The 18,708-nt window shown below is 38.4% G+C and overlaps 1 protein-coding gene across 2 annotated transcripts in view; it reads left to right on the top strand.

Annotated features, from left to right (window-relative positions):
- Positions 1 to 7,657, top strand: part of LOC127628775 (acetyl-coenzyme A synthetase, cytoplasmic-like) — a 31,861-nt gene extending 24,204 nt beyond the window's left edge. For both annotated transcript variants that reach the window (XM_052105651.1, XM_052105649.1), the window contains 4 exons: positions 697 to 765; positions 1,101 to 1,277; positions 5,868 to 5,942; positions 6,042 to 7,657. In XM_052105651.1, coding sequence (XP_051961611.1) covers positions 697 to 765; positions 1,101 to 1,277; positions 5,868 to 5,942; positions 6,042 to 6,163 — 443 coding nt within the window. In that variant the 3' untranslated portion in view covers positions 6,164 to 7,657. The remainder of the gene's footprint in view (positions 1 to 696; positions 766 to 1,100; positions 1,278 to 5,867; positions 5,943 to 6,041) is intronic.
- Positions 7,658 to 18,708: the final 11,051 nt, after the last annotated feature.

Raw genomic sequence — 18,708 nt, 5'->3', positions numbered from 1 at the left:
CACAACATGTCGAACCATGAGGCAGATGGGCTACAACAGCATAAGACCACATCAGGTTCCTCTTCTGTCAGCCAAGAACAGAAAGCTGAGGTTGTAGTAGGCACAGGCTCATCAAAACTAGACAGTTAAAGACTAGAAAAATGTAGCCTGGTCTGACGAATCTCAATTTCTGCTGAGGCACACGGATGGAAGGGTTAGAATTTGGCGCCAACATCATAAATCCATGGACACAACCTGCCCTTTGTTGCTGACATTGTGCATCCTTTCATGGCCATAATTTACCTAATTCTTCTACTGGCTTATTCCAGCATGATAATGCAGCATGTAACAAAGTCATCTCAAACTGGTTTCATGAACATGGCAATGAGTTCACTGTTCTTCAGTCGCCTTTCCAGTCACCGTATCTGAATCCAATAGAACATATTTTGGATTTGGTAGAATGGGAGATTCGCAGCATGAATGCTCAGCTGACTAATCTGCAGAAATCTTGTGAAGCAATCATGTCAACATGGACCAGAATCTCAAAGGAATGTTTTCAACATCTTGTGGAATCCATGCCACGAAGAATTGAGGCTGTTTTGAGAACAAAGGGAGGCCCTACCCAGTATTGGTGTACAGTTCCTAATAAAGTGCTTGGTGAGTGTATAATCAAAAGTGAGAGATTGTGGCATAGTTAAGTGTGCTGTGTTTGTCCAGGTTGCCGTAGAGATAAGGATGGGTACTACTGGATCACTGGAAGGATAGATGACATGCTGAATGTGTCTGGTGAGTGTCCTCACACAAAGATCAAGCATTCAACAGAATTTCTATCTAATACCCCAGTGTGGAAAGAGACTTAAAATAATGCACGTTAATTGTGTTAAAGTTCAGCTATAATGTTGGCACATTTGTTTCCCACAAGTAGAAAAGCTAATGATGAAATTTAGGACACACATTCCACCCAAATATCTCTTGCCTATTGTCTTCTTCTTTGTTGGTATGACTCTAATGCATTGAAATGGTGTGGAAACATTTACATACGTGAACAGATTACAATGAATGGACTATAATAGAGCAAATGTTTTGATACAGAGAGTGGATCTATCTCTTTCTCTCTCTAGGGCACCTATTGAGCACAGCAGAGGTGGAGTCGGCTCTAGTGGAGCATGAAGCCGTAGCAGAAGCAGCAGTTGTGGGGAGGCCACACCCTGTTAAAGGGGAGAGTCTCTATTGCTTTGTCACTCTCAATGACGGAATCAGCTACAACCAAAAGCTGGAGGCGGAGCTTAAAAAGCAAGGTATGTGTGCTTAGTGTTTTGGGTCAGATTTTTGTTGATTCATTAAAGGTTCATGAATACCCAAAACACCTTTTTAGATATATTAACAGTTACGCACATATCCACATAATAGAAAAAATGGTAACACTAAGGGGACCATGGCTACATAATTAATTTTTTTAGCCATTTCGTTCTTCCAGTTGTAAAACAAAAGTTGAAGCAACATCACAAAATATGAGGTATATGCATAAAGTCTGAGATGTGAATTGGGAGAGAACTTGTCTCTGTCATTAGATTCTGAGTGTTTCTTTACATTATTCATGAGTAGGAACACTTCCATTCAATCACTGTGCTGCCGTATTGTCTTCTCCGTAAGTCTGATCATGGACCGCACAACATAACGGCTTGTTCAAAAACAGAAGACAATGATAAAAAAACTGAAAACTCTGTGAACTCTCTTTAGAGATGTATCCTTTACATCGTGCAAAATTACCGGAATTTTCACCTACATCGTTTACCGGTGTTACATCGTCATGACAAAGGAGCTGAAATACTGTATAACGTTATACATACAAGGTCAGTAAGCGATTTTATCGCACTAGAGCAGTGGTTCTTAACCTGGGGGTTTTGACCTCCCAGGGGGTCCCAAAGGGGTCGTGGGAAACTTTTATTTTGAATGAGTGTAAAAAATACTTGCATAATGGCATCACCTACCAGCAACTTGATAAAAATGAATTACTGCTGATTGGAAGATGTCACATGGGTCTAGTAATTCGTACATTTGTAGTCATCATAAGGCGAGTGCACACTGTATGATTTTGTCCACGATTCTGCTGTCTGAGACAAATTTCGGGACTCCTAAAGGATTTCTCTCGTCGCAGGTCAAAATCAGCAATCTTACTTAGTTCAGTGTGACATGTTCACAGACGGGCGATTAATAGCCTTTGCGTTGATCTTCAGCCTCTGACGAAATTTAGCATCGTAGCCATATTGTGTGTAGAGGTCGACCGATATTGTTTTTTTCAGGCCGATGCCGATCTTTTGAAATCCGGGTCGGCCGTGGGGCGATTAATGCTGCCGATTTATTTTGGCTGATATTTGGCCGATATGTGCTTGTTTCTATTTGAAAGATAAAATGTAACAAATAATTACTTAAGATAGACAAAATTTCTCAACAAATACATTTATTGAACACTTGACCAATCTGCACTTGTACACTTAAATTAAAAATGTATAATGTAAAAACATATTATATAAATAATGTATAACAAATATATTAAATAAACAAAGCAGGTGTTACGAACTGCTCCGAGACACGAAGGTTGAGATTCAAATGCAGCTTTAATTAAGGGGCAATCCAGACACATAATCCAATATTCAGAGCATCCAAGAGAAGCACAGGCATAACTAGGGATGGGTATCGTTAAGGTTTTAATGGTATTACTACTCTTACCGATACAGCTTATCGATCAGGTACTTCAACTGTATTCTTAGCAGTTCTTTTTGTTTTATATATATATATATATATAAAGATAAACATAAGATAAACAATTACACAAAGATAAACGTTATATAGGCACAGTGATTTAATTTCAGGAAGGTCTACTAACATTACTGTTCAGGTGTGGTCTAAAAAGAAATCTAATACAGTAATCAATTGTAAAATAACACTGCATAGTTTATCATAGATAGATTAATGCTTATTAATGCATAAGTTATTCATTCAAGAGCTGTAAGTGATTTTCTCTTTGCCTTTTGTTGTTTGATTCGCAGTAATGGCTCAATCGTCAGCATGTTTATTAGACTGCTTCCCCTTTAAGACCGAATTCGGATCTAATAGACTCCTGATGCAGCATATTTTCTCCCAACTATTTCCATAACTACGTCCATTTAAGACATAAACTGTGTTTAAGTGAATCTCCAAGCCGGTCGTTTTGACATATTTTTGTGTATATTTGATCGTTTAGACGCGCACATGAAACCCAAAGTAGCCTATACATTGCTTGTCTCGTTGTGGTCTGTTTCAGAGCGCACACCGACTTGGGAACGGTATCTCTTGCGCTCTTTTTATTATTAAACGCGTTCCGCAATTTAGCAACAGTAGCTAGACTGCATTTTACAACAATCACCGCTCATGCTGATTCTGACGTTAAGTTTGAGTTTTAGGGAGAAATGTCAGTGCACCGCTGTGAAGGGAAGGAAGTTGTGCTAGACAGAATGCGGCTTATGTATAAATATTATTTTTATAATCTAATCGAAATCTAAATTAAAATCAGACTTAATATCACAGATCTAAACCAGGCTACGTTTGAATGTTTAGTTCTGTCACTCATTATGCAGGGCTTGTGTTGTGCTCGCTGCGGCACCGCATCAGCGAGATCTCTCTCTCTCTCTCTCTCTCTCTCTCTCTCTCTCTCTCTCTCTCTCTCTCTCTCTGACTGCGAATAGCTCAATTGCATCACAGACAAATGGTTTCATAGAATTATTATACATAGAAATGGCTGGCGAGATAAAATAACTTTCTCTTTATAGCAATAATAAATGTATTTTCTTAATTTCTCCAGTACTGACAGCAGAACCGGTAATGTCCGAGCTTACCAAAGCCAGTCCTTCAATAGCATATAGCGCGTTGGTATCTTTTTTATTACTTATTTCTCTGCATTGAGTGACAACCCTCTCAAATATAAGACACACAAACAGAACAAATAAAAGTCTCAGATTCACTGTCTGTAATTGCAAAATTCTTGCTTCCTTATTGTGACATGATAGCAACCCTTCTGCTGTGATAATGCAACTTCAACTACGCTATCAATATCCAAAGTAGCCGAACGTCATGTCACGTTTTTTCTCGAAGTTGGCAGTAACATATCAAAAGTTTTTAATTAAATATAAAGTAGTTATACAAATTTAATCCTTACCGTTTTTGCCAAGGAACTTAGCTCCTTCCTCACTCTGCTGGAAAATGACTCTAGGGACCGATTAATCGGTCGACCTCTAATTGTGTGACTGCTATTACGACAGCCAGATGAGATATTCCGCTCCTCTCTCACACTCGAATTCACTTGGAAAGAAACCTACTCTTTTCACAATGAATATTTGCTTTAGCTCATTATTACTGTACGCTACCTCCCGCACTCACGTTCATTCTCAACATCTGTAATTTTCTGTATTTGTGATCAAGCTGTCTTATTATAGGCCTATTTGACAAAATTCATCTTTCTTGTAAATGTTAGCCTATGCTCAAAATGGAGTGGTATTGGAGCAACAGAAATGCTAATGACCGCTTCTATTCCGCAACACTACCGTAACTTGATTCACATTCACTGATCAGGACGATTGGGACCACATTCATCTACGATGTATATCGTGCAGTCTGACATAACGTTGCACAGTGTGCCATGGCAATATCAATGTGTTCATATCGTACAGTCTGACAAGCAACAATCGACAATGTGCACCCGTCTTTAGTTGAATAGGAGATTAGTCCAACTAATCCAACAGAAACTGTCCAACAGAAACTGAGTCAGAAGGAAAGAAATCCAAAAGCAGGAAATGTGACGAAAAGTTAAGAAAGGTTAAGCACTTGAGGATAGTGCATGTTAACATTATTGTTGTTAAGTTATGTTGTTACGTTAACATGCATTATGCTCAATTATTTTGGCTATGCTTCTGAAAAAGTGTGTAGTTAATCTTTTGTGTATTGACCCGTTTACTTCATTGTGTTCTCTGTGGTAGTCAACATGCCAAAAATGCTGACAATAGAGTTTAATTTCTGTTAAAACAGAAATATTCCTTGTTAGAATAAATATCTAGATGTGAAAATCCCATACATTTATTTCCATAGGCAAATTGTTATTTAACAATAACTTATAAACCTTTAAAGACAGATGCTTCTGTAGAAGCAATCGTCCATTTTATTTTAACTTGAACTATTTTAACTTTAACCAAACCATTTTTTACCAAATGTGATTAATAGTAGAATTCCTGGCAAAGAACTACACTACCCATGATCCTGATTAGAATGTTTAGAGCACTGAGCAGTGAAAGTAAAATGTGCTGTTTCTATGTTTATAATCAACGGTTTTATAATTTACCATGGATTTAAATTTGATTACATCACTGACAATGCTTTATGAGATTGTAGTTCATTCGCTCATGACAGATGGAAAGTACAGAGGCCTGTAACTTGTAACTCTTTTTTACCGATTTTCAAATAGTTTTGCTAATATTTCATGCTTTCACACTATTTTATGAAATCCCTATCTTAGAAATGAATGGGAAAAATACTTTTGTAACCTAAGCAGTTGAACAAGTGGTCAGGCACTGTTGTGTTCCTGCTTGTCAAAAGATTATGGTATTAGGGGGAGGGGCTATTGTCAATCTAGAGATTTTGTATTATTGGTCAAAAATTTGTGTCTGTTTTCCTGGAAGGAAAAAGATTGTCCATTTTAGATTTGTATATCCTTTTTTTTTTTTTGGTATTTATGTTAATAAATAAGTTCTTAATTTTGGTTTAATTGGGATTTTCTATAAAGACAACCCCAAATTAATTTTTTTGTTCATGAACCATAAGTAATGGCTTACAACAATTAACTTCCTTTTTTTGAACAGTAAGAGAGAAAATTGGTGCTATAGCTACACCTGACTACATACAGAATGCTCCTAGCCTTCCGAAAACCAGATCAGGTATTAACATGTCTGCATTTCATTATTATTTCATAAATTTATTAACATTTTGATCAAACTAGAAAGTAATTAACTTTTTTTGTTTTGTTTTTATAACAGGGAAAATCATGCGTCGTGTCCTGAGGAAGATAGCATGTAATGAGCGGGATTTGGGTGACGTGTCAACACTAGCAGACAGCTCTGTCATTGATCAACTATTTGAAAACCGCTGCGGTTATTAAATGCTAGTGTCTGGCCCAATATGAACATCAGTTCTGGTAGGAACAGGAAGAATCTGAGATGGAATGAAGTGTAGAATAAAGCTAGTGGGCAGACAGAAAGAAAAATGCTTATTCAGGTGTGTAAATCCTACTGCAATGCGCCAACGTTTTGATATTTCTTGGAAAATACTACATGGGGTAATAAAATAGCGACATGGGGTTTTATATTAGAAATGGTTTTAGCCCAAAAGTTTATTTTTGTTATTTCTCTTTGTATATTTTTAGTTTTTGTTTGTGTGTTTGTTTGGCTGACCACAATTACTGCAGTAGGTGTGGCTTCAAATTCATTATAATATATTAAACCACAGAATCAAGTTGTTATTTGTTGACTACCCTCCTCCAGTGGTTTCTTATAGTTCACTGGCAGGTTATTCTTGATTCCATTGTGTGTGCATAATGCTTGGTCTCAATACATTCTCTCTTTTCTATTTCATTCAGTTTATTCATAGAAACATATATGACAACACTGTCCTATAAATGTGCCAACAAAAACCTTAAAGTAGGTTAGCAACTGCTTCATTACCACTAAAAAATAATATTTGATACTATCAATACTATGTAATTATGCTGTGAATTTTTCTGCTTGGGTCAGGGTGTTTTTGATGTTGTTGGTTTTTTTTTTTTTATAAATACAAAATTACAAATTGTATAGACTATTGGTTCTATACAAGCCAAAGCATGCAGTAAGACTTGGCAGAATAACGACAGGTAAAAGGCAGATGTTTGCATATGTTAATGTGAATGAGCTATGTATATTTTATAACTGGAACAATTTGCAGCTTTTGCAAACACTTCTGTTAACATCTGATATTAAATTCCTCCAGGAGAGTTATTAAAGTGCTGTAATTGACTTTGAATTCGTAAATACTGTGTATGCGTTCAAAAACATGTACCCAAGATAATGGTAGAATCGCATCCCTGTATGGGTAAATGTATGGTGATAAAATTCCAGTGTTTCAAAGTGTATGGTGCTTGAATGCACCAGTGCCACATCCATGGGTTGTTTTTGCCACTATTGTCAAATTAGTTTGATGCTGTTATTTCTGCATATATTCCCTCCAGTTTAGCATTAATTATTTGTTTTGTTGTACAGTATATTTGGGCCTTTTATTGATCATGTGGATATCAGGGGTTCTCTCAAACCTAAAACACCCACTGTTCTTTCCAATGTTTTTTCTTAACCATTAATTATTCCCTTTTTCATACATTTTCTTGTAGTCAATTCATTTGAACAACGTCTCGTACAGAACTGGGTGAATTAAAGTGGAAAATTTTTCAATTGGATTTCTCTGTGTGTCCTGCACTTTTTAACTATGCATGAATTGTTTATTCTAATACTGCAGGAGTATTTCACTTTTATTTTGTTTTGAGAAGCTGTGGCTATTGTATTCTTAGTGATTAATTTTGTTCCAGCATGCCCTCCACATATCCTCCCTTATGTTGAGTCATTTTGACCTGGATTTTAATTGTTTATATATATATATATATATATATATATATATATATATATATATATATATATATATATATATATATATATATATATATTTCCAATTGGAATACAATACCTTGATTTTGTTCACATATGGTGTCTGAAATACAAAAAAGTAATTGACAGTTTTCTTGACATTTTATTGGTTTTATTTCACTTTGTTAAACTTGTGTTCCCGGTCAAAAATGAATGACCATCCATTGCAAATTAATGGATTAGACTACAAAATACAGAAATATTAAGGAGCATCCCAAATCTTTAGATGAGCCTATATGTGGATGTGTGCACTCAGACATGCAAATACACACACATCATATGTTTAGCGCACACTTGTGCATTGTCTTGCACACTCTTTGTGGAATATTTCAAGATCTACTTATGTTGTGTTTGGGCTCATTTGAAAGTCAGGAAAGTCTGCTCTAAGTTATATATCATTGTCTATGTTATATGTATGTTTCAGGAAGTAATAAGGATAAGCGTGACATTGAGGTGCTTCTGTATATTTATGTTTCTGTGGGGATATACATGAATACTCACTTCAATTTGGCAAGTGAAACTAATTTGCTCATTGCATTGTACTAATTACAAAGAAGACGTGCAAAGAAAAGGTTTAAAATTAGTTCAAAACAGTAGTGTGAAACCTTTAATAATTACCAAAATAGAAGTTGATGAAAAGATCTAATACAATATATTTTGATAAGCAATATGAGAGATTTTAAACAATCTTAGTGGGCCGGTCATTTTTCAACATAATGTGTTAGCACAAGACAAAAACAACACAAGTGTTTTATGGATCTTTCTGTAAATGTTCTCCAGAGATATTTCTTTTATCCTTGGTAATGAAAAAGAGCTCTCTATTGAAGAAGTTCTTAATGCCTTTACAGTTTGAAAAGCAATACATGTTACAAGGACCATATTCAACACTTTTGCAGCATATTTTCCTTTAAAGTCCACTCACGTGTCTTGGACAAAACGTTTTCTATCCTCTCTCTGACACTTAGACACATGTGAAAATGACCTGTTGATTAGCTTACTGCATTGCTTTCAAAATGAGAAATAATGCCCCAAGCAAGTTGCTGAATTATGAAACGTGGGCGATCCTGTGCTTGGTTGTGACATCAACATTCGCAGCTAAGTTTCAATAAGTGCTCTGAGAAGGCTGTCTGCCATTTCCAAAGAACAGGGGAAAAAAAATTCTCATCATATTTGCACAGTAACTACATCAGTGCATTATACAAATAATGATATATGTACCTTTCTGTCTTATCTGCCCATATTCATACTACACCTATGGTCAATATTATTGTTTTGCCGTCAGTCCCCCACCAGATGGCAGCCATTGCAAAGGGTTCTCTGACAAAGAGACAGACACTTCACCCTAGATTTAAAGCAGGGTTAATGTTATTTTCCATTACACAGAACCCCTTTCCCCATGAACTACTTCCATGTTCAGGTTAATTAACTCTCTTTTGCTGGGAGATAATCCCATTGGCCATCTGTTATTAAAGCAGTGTGAAAATGATTGAATAATGCATGCAGCACTGCTCAGTTTGTTGTCTGGGGACTGTGGGGAGCAAGGGCCATCCAGTCATTTTCCTTTGTGTGTGTGTGTGTGTGTGTGTGTGGCAGGGAGTGGTTTAAGTTTGGGGACAATGGGGCTAAAGTATATATGACGATTAAAAAATATATTTATTATTATATTTTTATTGTATCTTGATTGAAGGTTAAAGGCCCTCAGGGGACCAATAATATACATAGTGTAGATATAGGGGCAATATTGATATGGTAGTATTTGTCACCATATGCAAATATTTGTTTAGTTTTGATCTGGTTTTTGGACCATGGTAGCTGGATTCTGGTCACGAGCTGGTCGACCAGCTACCATGGTCCAAAAACCAGCTTGAACACCTTGAGGTGGTATGACCAGCTGGTAGCTGTTCCAAGATGATCTCTCAGCTTGAGCTGGCTAATGACCATCTAGAAACTAGCTACCATGTTTCAAAACACAGTTAGCTGGATTTTCCAGCTGGGAATAGAAAGATATTTTGAGTTACATTTACATAGGCCTATATCCACTTCAGAAAATGGTGTAACAATTTTCTGTTTATTTAATCACTTTTAAAGTGGCAATTCATAAACTGTCAAGTATTTCTAACAACCTCTGTATCATGGTTGAGTCTAAGGAGGGCTGGGGGAAAACTCCCTAGATTTTCCTTGTCCCAGAAGCTTCTGACATCCCCCTTCGTGTACGATAAAAAAGACAACCACTTGCCCACCTTAAAGATAAAAATAAGTGTTTTAAAAATTATTTTGTTGTATCAAATGACCTTCATGTCATTCATTACACGCGATGGACAGTTGCTCCTTGCATATAAATTTAGCAGAATATACCAGGTGTTTAGGTAAGTGCTGTGGTGGCTTTACTGTTTTGGAATAAAAAAATTATACAATTGTGAAAGAGCCAGTTACTTATTTTTATTTTCTTTACATTTGTGTTTTAAGGACAGATGATGATGTAATAGCCTACTTTAATGTATGGTTTATTATTGAAGGAAGTGGGGACACAGCAAGAGTTTTTTCTACATTTTGTGACAAAGATATAGAATAGCATTACTGGGTAAGTTGTTTAAGGTTTCTCTTCTCACATTTGACTGGAGTTTATTTAATTTACAACATACAAATCGTCTGACGCTGAAGAACTGATCTTGTTCTCTTAATGAAACCCCATGGTGATATTATTAATCTCCTATGTAACACTAGTCTGTAAGAGCATGTGTGAAATTCTCCCATCATATTACATTTTTCCTCTCATTCTCCATCCCTTCATTTTTGGCAGTATTGATGTTTATCCTGTGGTGCTTCAGGGAGGCAACATGCCCTCTGTCAGATAAAAGTTCTATTTTCAGAAGTGTTTGCGATACAGCACAAAGCCCTTTCTTTTGTGGCTGAAGGGCGCAAGATCTTGTGTTTGTGTGGACTGGGATGCACTCAGGCAGGTGCAAACACTGTAAATTAAGCATGAGTTTTGTTGACTAGGAGCTATTTCAGTGCTGTTGCTGCTGCTGCTGCTGGTGTTTTAATAAAAATATATCTTTATGTTATATACAATGGCTACATAAGGTATTTGGAAACCTAAGCCTCATTTAAAAATGTATGAATGTCTTTGGATTATATAACAAAATAGCAAACCAATAGTATTTTTTAAATCCATAAAGAATTTAATGATTTGTAATATCCATCTTATAAGATGCTTGTTGACTTTTTTGATTTTGGATGATCGGTATAACTAGCTTTGATGTTAAGATTACTAACACAACTCTCTGGAATACTTGATTTTGATTGGTCAATCACAGCAAATATTTTTGAATAAAGACTACTTAACTAGAATTGACCATTGTCCCAGGCAACCAATTTCGCACTGTTGGTGTGCTATATGCTTTCATACTCCATGGTCTCTTTATTTTCACATAATACAGTTATTTCAACTGAACTCAAATCAATCTTAAACTTCCATTTATTTGTGTATTTGCTGAGCAGCCTCTTAAAAAGCAGATTAATGTAGTCATCTGTACAGCCTGCACTCTTAAAACGAATGTGTTAAAAACAACACAACCCGTGTTATTTCTTAACATACCTGTGTGTCTAGTTAAGGACAACACATTTTGTGTTGCTTTGAACTCAACTAGTGTGTTATCCCTCTTAACACAGACAGCGTGTCAGGACCTTTAACACATTAATGTGTTATAATTACACAATTTTAGTCAGAGTGTGCTATTTACACAATTTAACAAAACAATATGTGCAACAACAAATTTGCACATAATATTTTTCATTTTATTAAAATATATATTTTATTGCAAAATATATATATTTTTTTTCTTCCACTTGGGCCAAATGTACATGGCAGTATGGCTTACGACATTGCTTGGAGCTTTGCTATAATATCAATCGATTCTCACACACACACCTATCGTATTGCTTCTGAAGATATGGTTTTAATCACTATAATAATATTGGTTACTTTTATGCTGCCTTTATGTGATTTCTGGAGCTTCAAATTTCATTCACTTGCATTGCATGGGCCTACAAAGCTGAAATATTCTTCTAAAAATCTTTGTGTTGTGCAGAAGAAAAACATTCATCAATATCTGGGATGGCATGAGGGTGAGTAAATGATGAGAGAATTTTCATTTTTGGGTGAACTATCCCTTTAATTCTTGTACATTTAATAACACTTCAGGCCAGATACATTTAATCATTTGTGTTCATAAGAGAAAAAGTAAAAGCTGTGTAAAGCCCAACGTATACTTCGGTCAGATGTGTGACCCAAATCTCATCAGCAGCAGTGTTTGAGCACTGAACGCGTGTAACAGCAGATATGCACGTCAAGAGCACATGTGTGAGGAGGTCAGGAGATACCTTCATTTATATAACTCGAGTCTTAGGGAATATAAAGACATATTTATGGGTCTAAACTCCTGAAGATAAATTGTTCAGTGTCTCATGGCTGTCATAGTGTGCATGCTCCAACCACCTGTGTATACGCACACTGTCAAATGGAGTATATTTTGACAGTAAACTTTAGGCTTTAGTGTATGGAGATCAGAGGTACTGTCACTTTGAAACTCACACATGCACAAAAGCACATGTGCATAAAATAATATAATAACAAACACACATACAGAGGATTCAGGCTGCCAAAGATGTCATGTGGTGCTGATGTCAGTGTCATGGACTCCTCCTTCACACACACCCTGTTTCTATCCTCAGGTTGAGCCTCCTGTTGAAGCTGTCTGCTTCATTCCATCTGGCAGACTGCGGGACACCCAGGGAGGTCTCTTGGGGATGTGTGTGTGTGAGTTTGTGTGAGTGAGTGTGTTGGAGCAGCAGCTGTCGCCAGCATTTGACCACTGAATATATATGCCACAGAGCGGCTGCCGTTGTTTCTCCTAATGAGCCTCCATTACATGCACACTTGTCAGACTCCAGGATACAGACAGGGCCAGGACAGGTGGAAGAATGGAAGAGCTGAAAAGATGGAGAATAGGGAATAAAAGAAGCCATGAGGGATGCAAGGGACAGAGTGCATGAACAGGGTAGGAATACAGAAATAACACTGAGATGGACTGAGGAGGAGTAGAAATGGACAAAAATGATAATACTCCATTTTAGTATCATTAACAGGACTTTATCATGATAAAATAGAATGATACAACTTTGTTGAATCTTAAATGGTGAATGGATATTTACAGTATTTGGTCTCAATTTTCCAATTTGATATGGGAAAACCCCAGAGGAAATGTTTATTCCTTCAGAGGCTGCTTTTTCATTAGCCTTACTTATAGCCAGAAATTTGACAATTGGCATCAAGTCTGGTCCAGATTGCATCCTATTCTAGATTTCCAATTATTGCTCATTTATACAGGAAATAACTGCCTTCACCAAGGTTACTATAGTTAACTGAAACAAAAAAAACATAAAAATAACCTCTGCAAAGGAAATACAAATTCAGCTACATTTTCACACAAACTAAACTGAAGCTGTCCTGCATTGCTTCAAAACTAAGTAAAATGAAATAAAAATTATCACATCATATTTTCAGTTTTCGTTTTTTGTTGTTGTTTCTTTTATCATTTCCGTTTGTTGCATTATGCCACCTCTTGGCTATGAAATGACATGGCCGGTAGGAGATGTAGCCTACCAGCTGCGTTTGGGGGTTCTTTGAATTTTGTGCATTGACTGATAAATTGAAATAAAGTTTTTTCCCAAAATGTGGAGCATATTTGTAAGGGAAAAAACCCGACAAACTTGAAGGTGCACCTGCAAAGCATGCGCAATGTAGACACAGACATGTAAAATCACGTAGGCCTAGCTTACCAGGGGTGTGCCAGGAGCTGTTTTCATTCAAGTTACTAATTTATTTATGCAAAAATTTGAGAAAAGCAGTGTTTCCATTCCATGTGTTCAAGAGGACAAAATCGTCACTTCTGAGAAATTGATGAAAAATAAAAATGAAAATGAAAGTTGAAGCCACTGTGACTCTCTTATTAAATGTAATAAATTACTTGCGTTTTAGAGCATGCAGGTAAAATGCTCTGATGAACTTCCTGTTTGGTAGCGTTAAGCATTAGATACCTGTTCACAGAGTAAACGCAACAACGTATCTGACTTGCAACATACACAGCAACAGCTGTGCTCACCATAGACATAATAAATACATAGACGCCCTATTGGCCGCTTTGGAACGTTGCTACGATACGTCAACGCGTCCGCCATTTTGCGGAGGGCAAGACTGCGCTGTAATCAAATGCAAGTAAACGGGTGAGTTGCGGTTTTTCTGGATAAAAACAAAAATAACGTTTACATTTATCAACCGATTTCAGTGGTTCGTACATGGTGTAACGAGTACTTGTCATAAAAGTCGGTTTTAAGAAAATATTTAGATTTTCAGGAAATTTACTTTATAATATAAAATATAAGATAAAACTATAGGCCTACTATAAATCATGTCAACTCATGTCTCAACTTTCACAGCTCGCAAGCAAGCTATTTTAGTCTGACTAACTCCGGTGGCCAACTAACGTTACTATTACTAATTATATAACAACCAAATAGGCCTACAACCAAAAACAAATGTTCAGTCTTACTTGTGAAAAGTAATTCCCCGAGACCTGTTTTCAATAGTGCGGCGATTTGTACAGCCCCAAGCAGCACATGAGGCAGGCATTTTTCCTCAACTCCCGTTATGAGAGAAATGGGAATGTTGCCCTCCGCAATATGGCGGCCAATAGGGCGTCTATGTATTCATTATGTCTATGGTGCTCACTCAAGGTGATTTTATTCATTAAACAACCAATCACAAATGTACACACCCCCATTATTCATCACGTGTCATTTCATTCATTTCATACATAAATATCAAATCAATAATAAAAAAATATATAATGCACGTTGAGAGCACACGGTTAACAATACCTTATGTCTGGGAGCATCAGCGTGTCAGACAGTTCTGGGAGGTAATAGTAGCCAATAATTTTGATGAAAGACTTTGTGTCCAGCGTTTCAGAGTACCCAGAGCAACATTTAAAATGCTATGTGATGATTTTGATGAGATTCAATGACTGAATGGTGGATTGTTGCGGTAAAGTCACATTACATTTTTTGATGAGCATCTAATGGATATTTATTTATAAATTCTATAGAAATTTATTCAGTACATGTGTTTCCATCATAGTTTATGAGCATGTCTTTTTATCAAATAAAAAAATGGTATACCTTAAGCGAGCATACATGTTTTTTAAGGGCATTTTGGAGCATTTTGGTGTTTCCAAACATTTTTTGTTATGTCCCAAAATTCGCATATCGTGTAGATGGAAACCCAGCAAATGAGATGCAGTACAGCTCTGGTGACGGACCAGGGAAGTCATCGCAACTGATATGCCAACAAAAGTTGAAGCAGTGCTTTAAACAATCATGTGTCATTTACTCAACTGCGATAACATAAATAGAAAAATAAAACAATAAAATTAAAACTACAATTTATTGAAAAACTAAAACTGACAAACACAGTTTGCAAAATAACTTCTAGGTTACTAGTGTAACCCCCGTTCCCTGATGGAGGGAACGAGACATTGTGTCGATTGAATATGAGAAAATATCCAGAATTTGCATGTCCCGCCCCCGGACATATGGTTATAAAAGGCGGGGATCATGCATCTGTTCAGTCAGGTTCTGCTCTGAGGAGCCGAGAATAAGGTTCGGCCATTACGGTGGCTTGGGACAGTGCTGTGGCAAGGGGGACACAATGTCTTGTTCCCTCCATCAGAGAACGGGGGTTACACTAGTAACCTAGACGTTCCCCTTCTGTCACTCACTCAACGTTGTGTCGATTGTAGTGACACAAAGGGCCCCTATTCAATAACGGTACCTACAATGAAATGTGTTGTGTAATCTGCTGATGCTGGTGCAAGCAAGCTGTAGCATGCCAAAGGAGCATGGGCATCAGACTGCACGAAACCTTCTGCAATGCCCAACTAAGACGTCATAATGTTTTTATTAGGTTCCCGGCATCCGACCAAGATTTTCCCTTGAGGGGTGGGAACAAGGGACGTGACAAGCATGGGAGCAGGCCGCACCAGCCGCTGCCTTTTCTCTCTCTATGTATCTCCTCATAGAGAGTTAGATGCGGCTGGGGCCATCTAGCTATAACACGCATCTGGAAGGTGTTCTTTCCCAGTCCTATTCTTTCAGTGGGAAAAGACCCCACGGAGACCATATCCTGCCCAGGCTGGGTAGTAGGAAATGTGGCAAATACATCACATGGGCCCGTTAGGTCCTGCCTAATGAGGGAAGAGCTCTACAAACACAGAGACCTGGGCAGTGGGGACTGCCCAAGGGAGACGCGGGTCCGCCTGACAGGGGGACTGTACCACGGAAAATACATTACAGGGGGTTACCATGATAACAGCACCTATAGAGCACCTATTCCAGTACAGAGTAATTAGTACCCATAGTGGGTCTTGTCAGGGAATTCCTCTGCTGAATTTGTGAGCCAGAGGGCTGGGGAGGAAGAACAACTAGGGAGCGCGAATTTGTAGACTCACCTGGGAGTAAAAGCGCAAGTGTTCGCCTCAGTGGACGGGATAGGCACAAGCGGTATACCCAGTCAGTTGTACCTTGTTAATGAGTTCTACATGCTCTGACTCTGAAACCGACTCAACCTGGAGATTGTAGAATCTTGCAAAGGTATTGGGTGTTGCCAGCCCGCTGCTCTGCAGATGTCTGCTAAGGAGGTGCCGTTGGCCAGTGCCCACAAGGATGCCACACTCCTTGTAGAGTGTGCTCGAACCCGCAAGGGGGTTCTGGCAGATGATGTGTCTGGCAGTTCGCACCACCCTTTGCAGGGATTTGCGGTTGTGGGCGGTGCTATTGCCGTATCAGGCAGTCATGCAGCCAGTCAGGATGCTCTTTACAGTGCTGATGTAGAGCCGTATGAGGATGTGGTGGTTCATTCCAAACGTCCTCAGCCGTCTCAGGAAGAAGAGGCACTGGTGAGCCTTCTTCACAATGGCCTCAGTGTGGACGAACCATGTGAGTTCCTCAGTGATGTGGACACCGAGGAACTTGAAGCTGCTGACTCTCTTCACCGGTGCTCCATTAATGGTGATGGGGCTGTGTTCTCTGTCTTTCCTCCTGAAGTCCACTACATGCACCTTGGTCTTACTGACGTTGAGTGAGAGGTTGTGCTCCTGACACCAGCATGTTAGAGTGCACCTCCTCTCTGTAGGCTGTTTCATCGTTGTCTGTGATCAGACCTACCATCGTCATATCATCAGCGAACTTAATGTTGGCATTGGAGTTATGTGTTGCCACATAGTCATGTGTGTCACAGGGAATACAGGAGTGGGCTGAGAACACAGCCCTGCAGGGCTCCAGTGTTGAGGGTCAGTGATGAGGAGATGTTGCTGCCCATTCTAACCACCTGACGTCTGCCTGACAGGAAGTCCAGGATCCAGCTGCACAGCGAGCTGTTTAAGCCCAGAGCCCGGAGTTTCACATCAAGCTTGGAGGGCACTTGGAGGGGGGTTGAATGCTGAGCTGTAGTCTACAAACAGGATTCTCACATATGTGTTCCTTTTTTCCAGGTGGGAGAGAGCAGTGTGTATTGTAGATGCTGTAGGGCCTTGACCCACTAAAAATGGCAGCAGAGACAGCATGGCCCTTTGTTCTAGGATCGAAGGGGATACATTGAACTCAGTTTCCCAGAATGCTTCGCAGCCGAACGGGAAGTCCCGCCCATGGACTCAATCTCAAACGTCATTGGTCAAAAGCGGCCTATGACCGATGACATCATCTTCTTAACAAAACTAGCGCTCACATTTGACTGCTACATATACAGCCTCGCTGTGCTCTAAAGAGACATATATACGCCAAGGAATTTCCCTCCTTCTGGACAAAGAGAGACCACGTTTTTCTAAGATTAACTTAGCTTTGTTCCAGTTGTGACCAGCTTCCCTTCTCCATCATTTTCTCTCACTGGACTTGAGAAACAACGCAGAGATGTGTCTTTTCGCTGACGAGCGTGAGACAAAGGACCGAATCCAGATTGTTTTCTCCTGACCACTCAATGCAACAGGAATCCAACAGACAACCCTGCTGAAATCACACAGGATTTCACAAGTAAGGCTTGATATCTGGGCAGATTTAGTTTAGAAACTGTGATTTTTCTTATAAACCTAAATCATATATTTAATCGCTGAATGTTTGATGTTTTGTTTACATTTTGTATGTTAACTACGATCACTGAACGTTTGATGTTTTGTTCACAACTGTACATTTAACTACGATTGCTGATTGCTGTTTGGAGTTATGAGATTGTAATTTTTGGGGAAATGTTAATTTATTGCGTGATCTGAATCAACGATTCAATCGCGCTGTTACCAGCGTGTCTCCTCTGTTAAATTGCATGAAACCCTGTTTGTTTGCTCGCTCTCTCTCTCTCTCTCTCTCTCTCTCTCTCTCGCTCTCTCACACACACACACACACACACACACACACACACACACACACACACACACACACACACTGAAATTCACAGAGCAAGCAGCACCGCAGTTTATGTATGAATCAGGCTGGTGTTTTTCAAATTCTCCCGCCTGTTTCGTACAGTTCCTTTGTGTGTCTGCTTATTATCACCCGCACGTGGTATTAGCTCTGTTGTGCTGGATCTTGCTTTCCCTACACCTTCACATAATCGTTGGCTCCGCCCTTTCCGGCCTAGCCCTCCATTTTGACTAGTTCCACACGAGGAGTTTAGTCTGCCATTTTGTGTCTTTGTTACCAACTCGAGACACACACACACATACACTAGCATATAGCTCCACCATTTAGTTAGGATTTCCACCTTATATTTTTGTATTATATTAATTTAGTATTGGCAGTGTTCATTACTGTTTGATTATAATAAATCTTGTTGTATTATAATAAGTACTCCTGGTTTGTTTGTTTGAATATT

This window comes from Xyrauchen texanus, chromosome 35 (genome assembly GCF_025860055.1).
Source record: "Xyrauchen texanus isolate HMW12.3.18 chromosome 35, RBS_HiC_50CHRs, whole genome shotgun sequence".
In the NCBI taxonomy this organism is placed as follows: domain Eukaryota; kingdom Metazoa; phylum Chordata; class Actinopteri; order Cypriniformes; family Catostomidae; genus Xyrauchen; species Xyrauchen texanus.
This window is presented reverse-complemented; position numbering and strand designations above follow the sequence as displayed.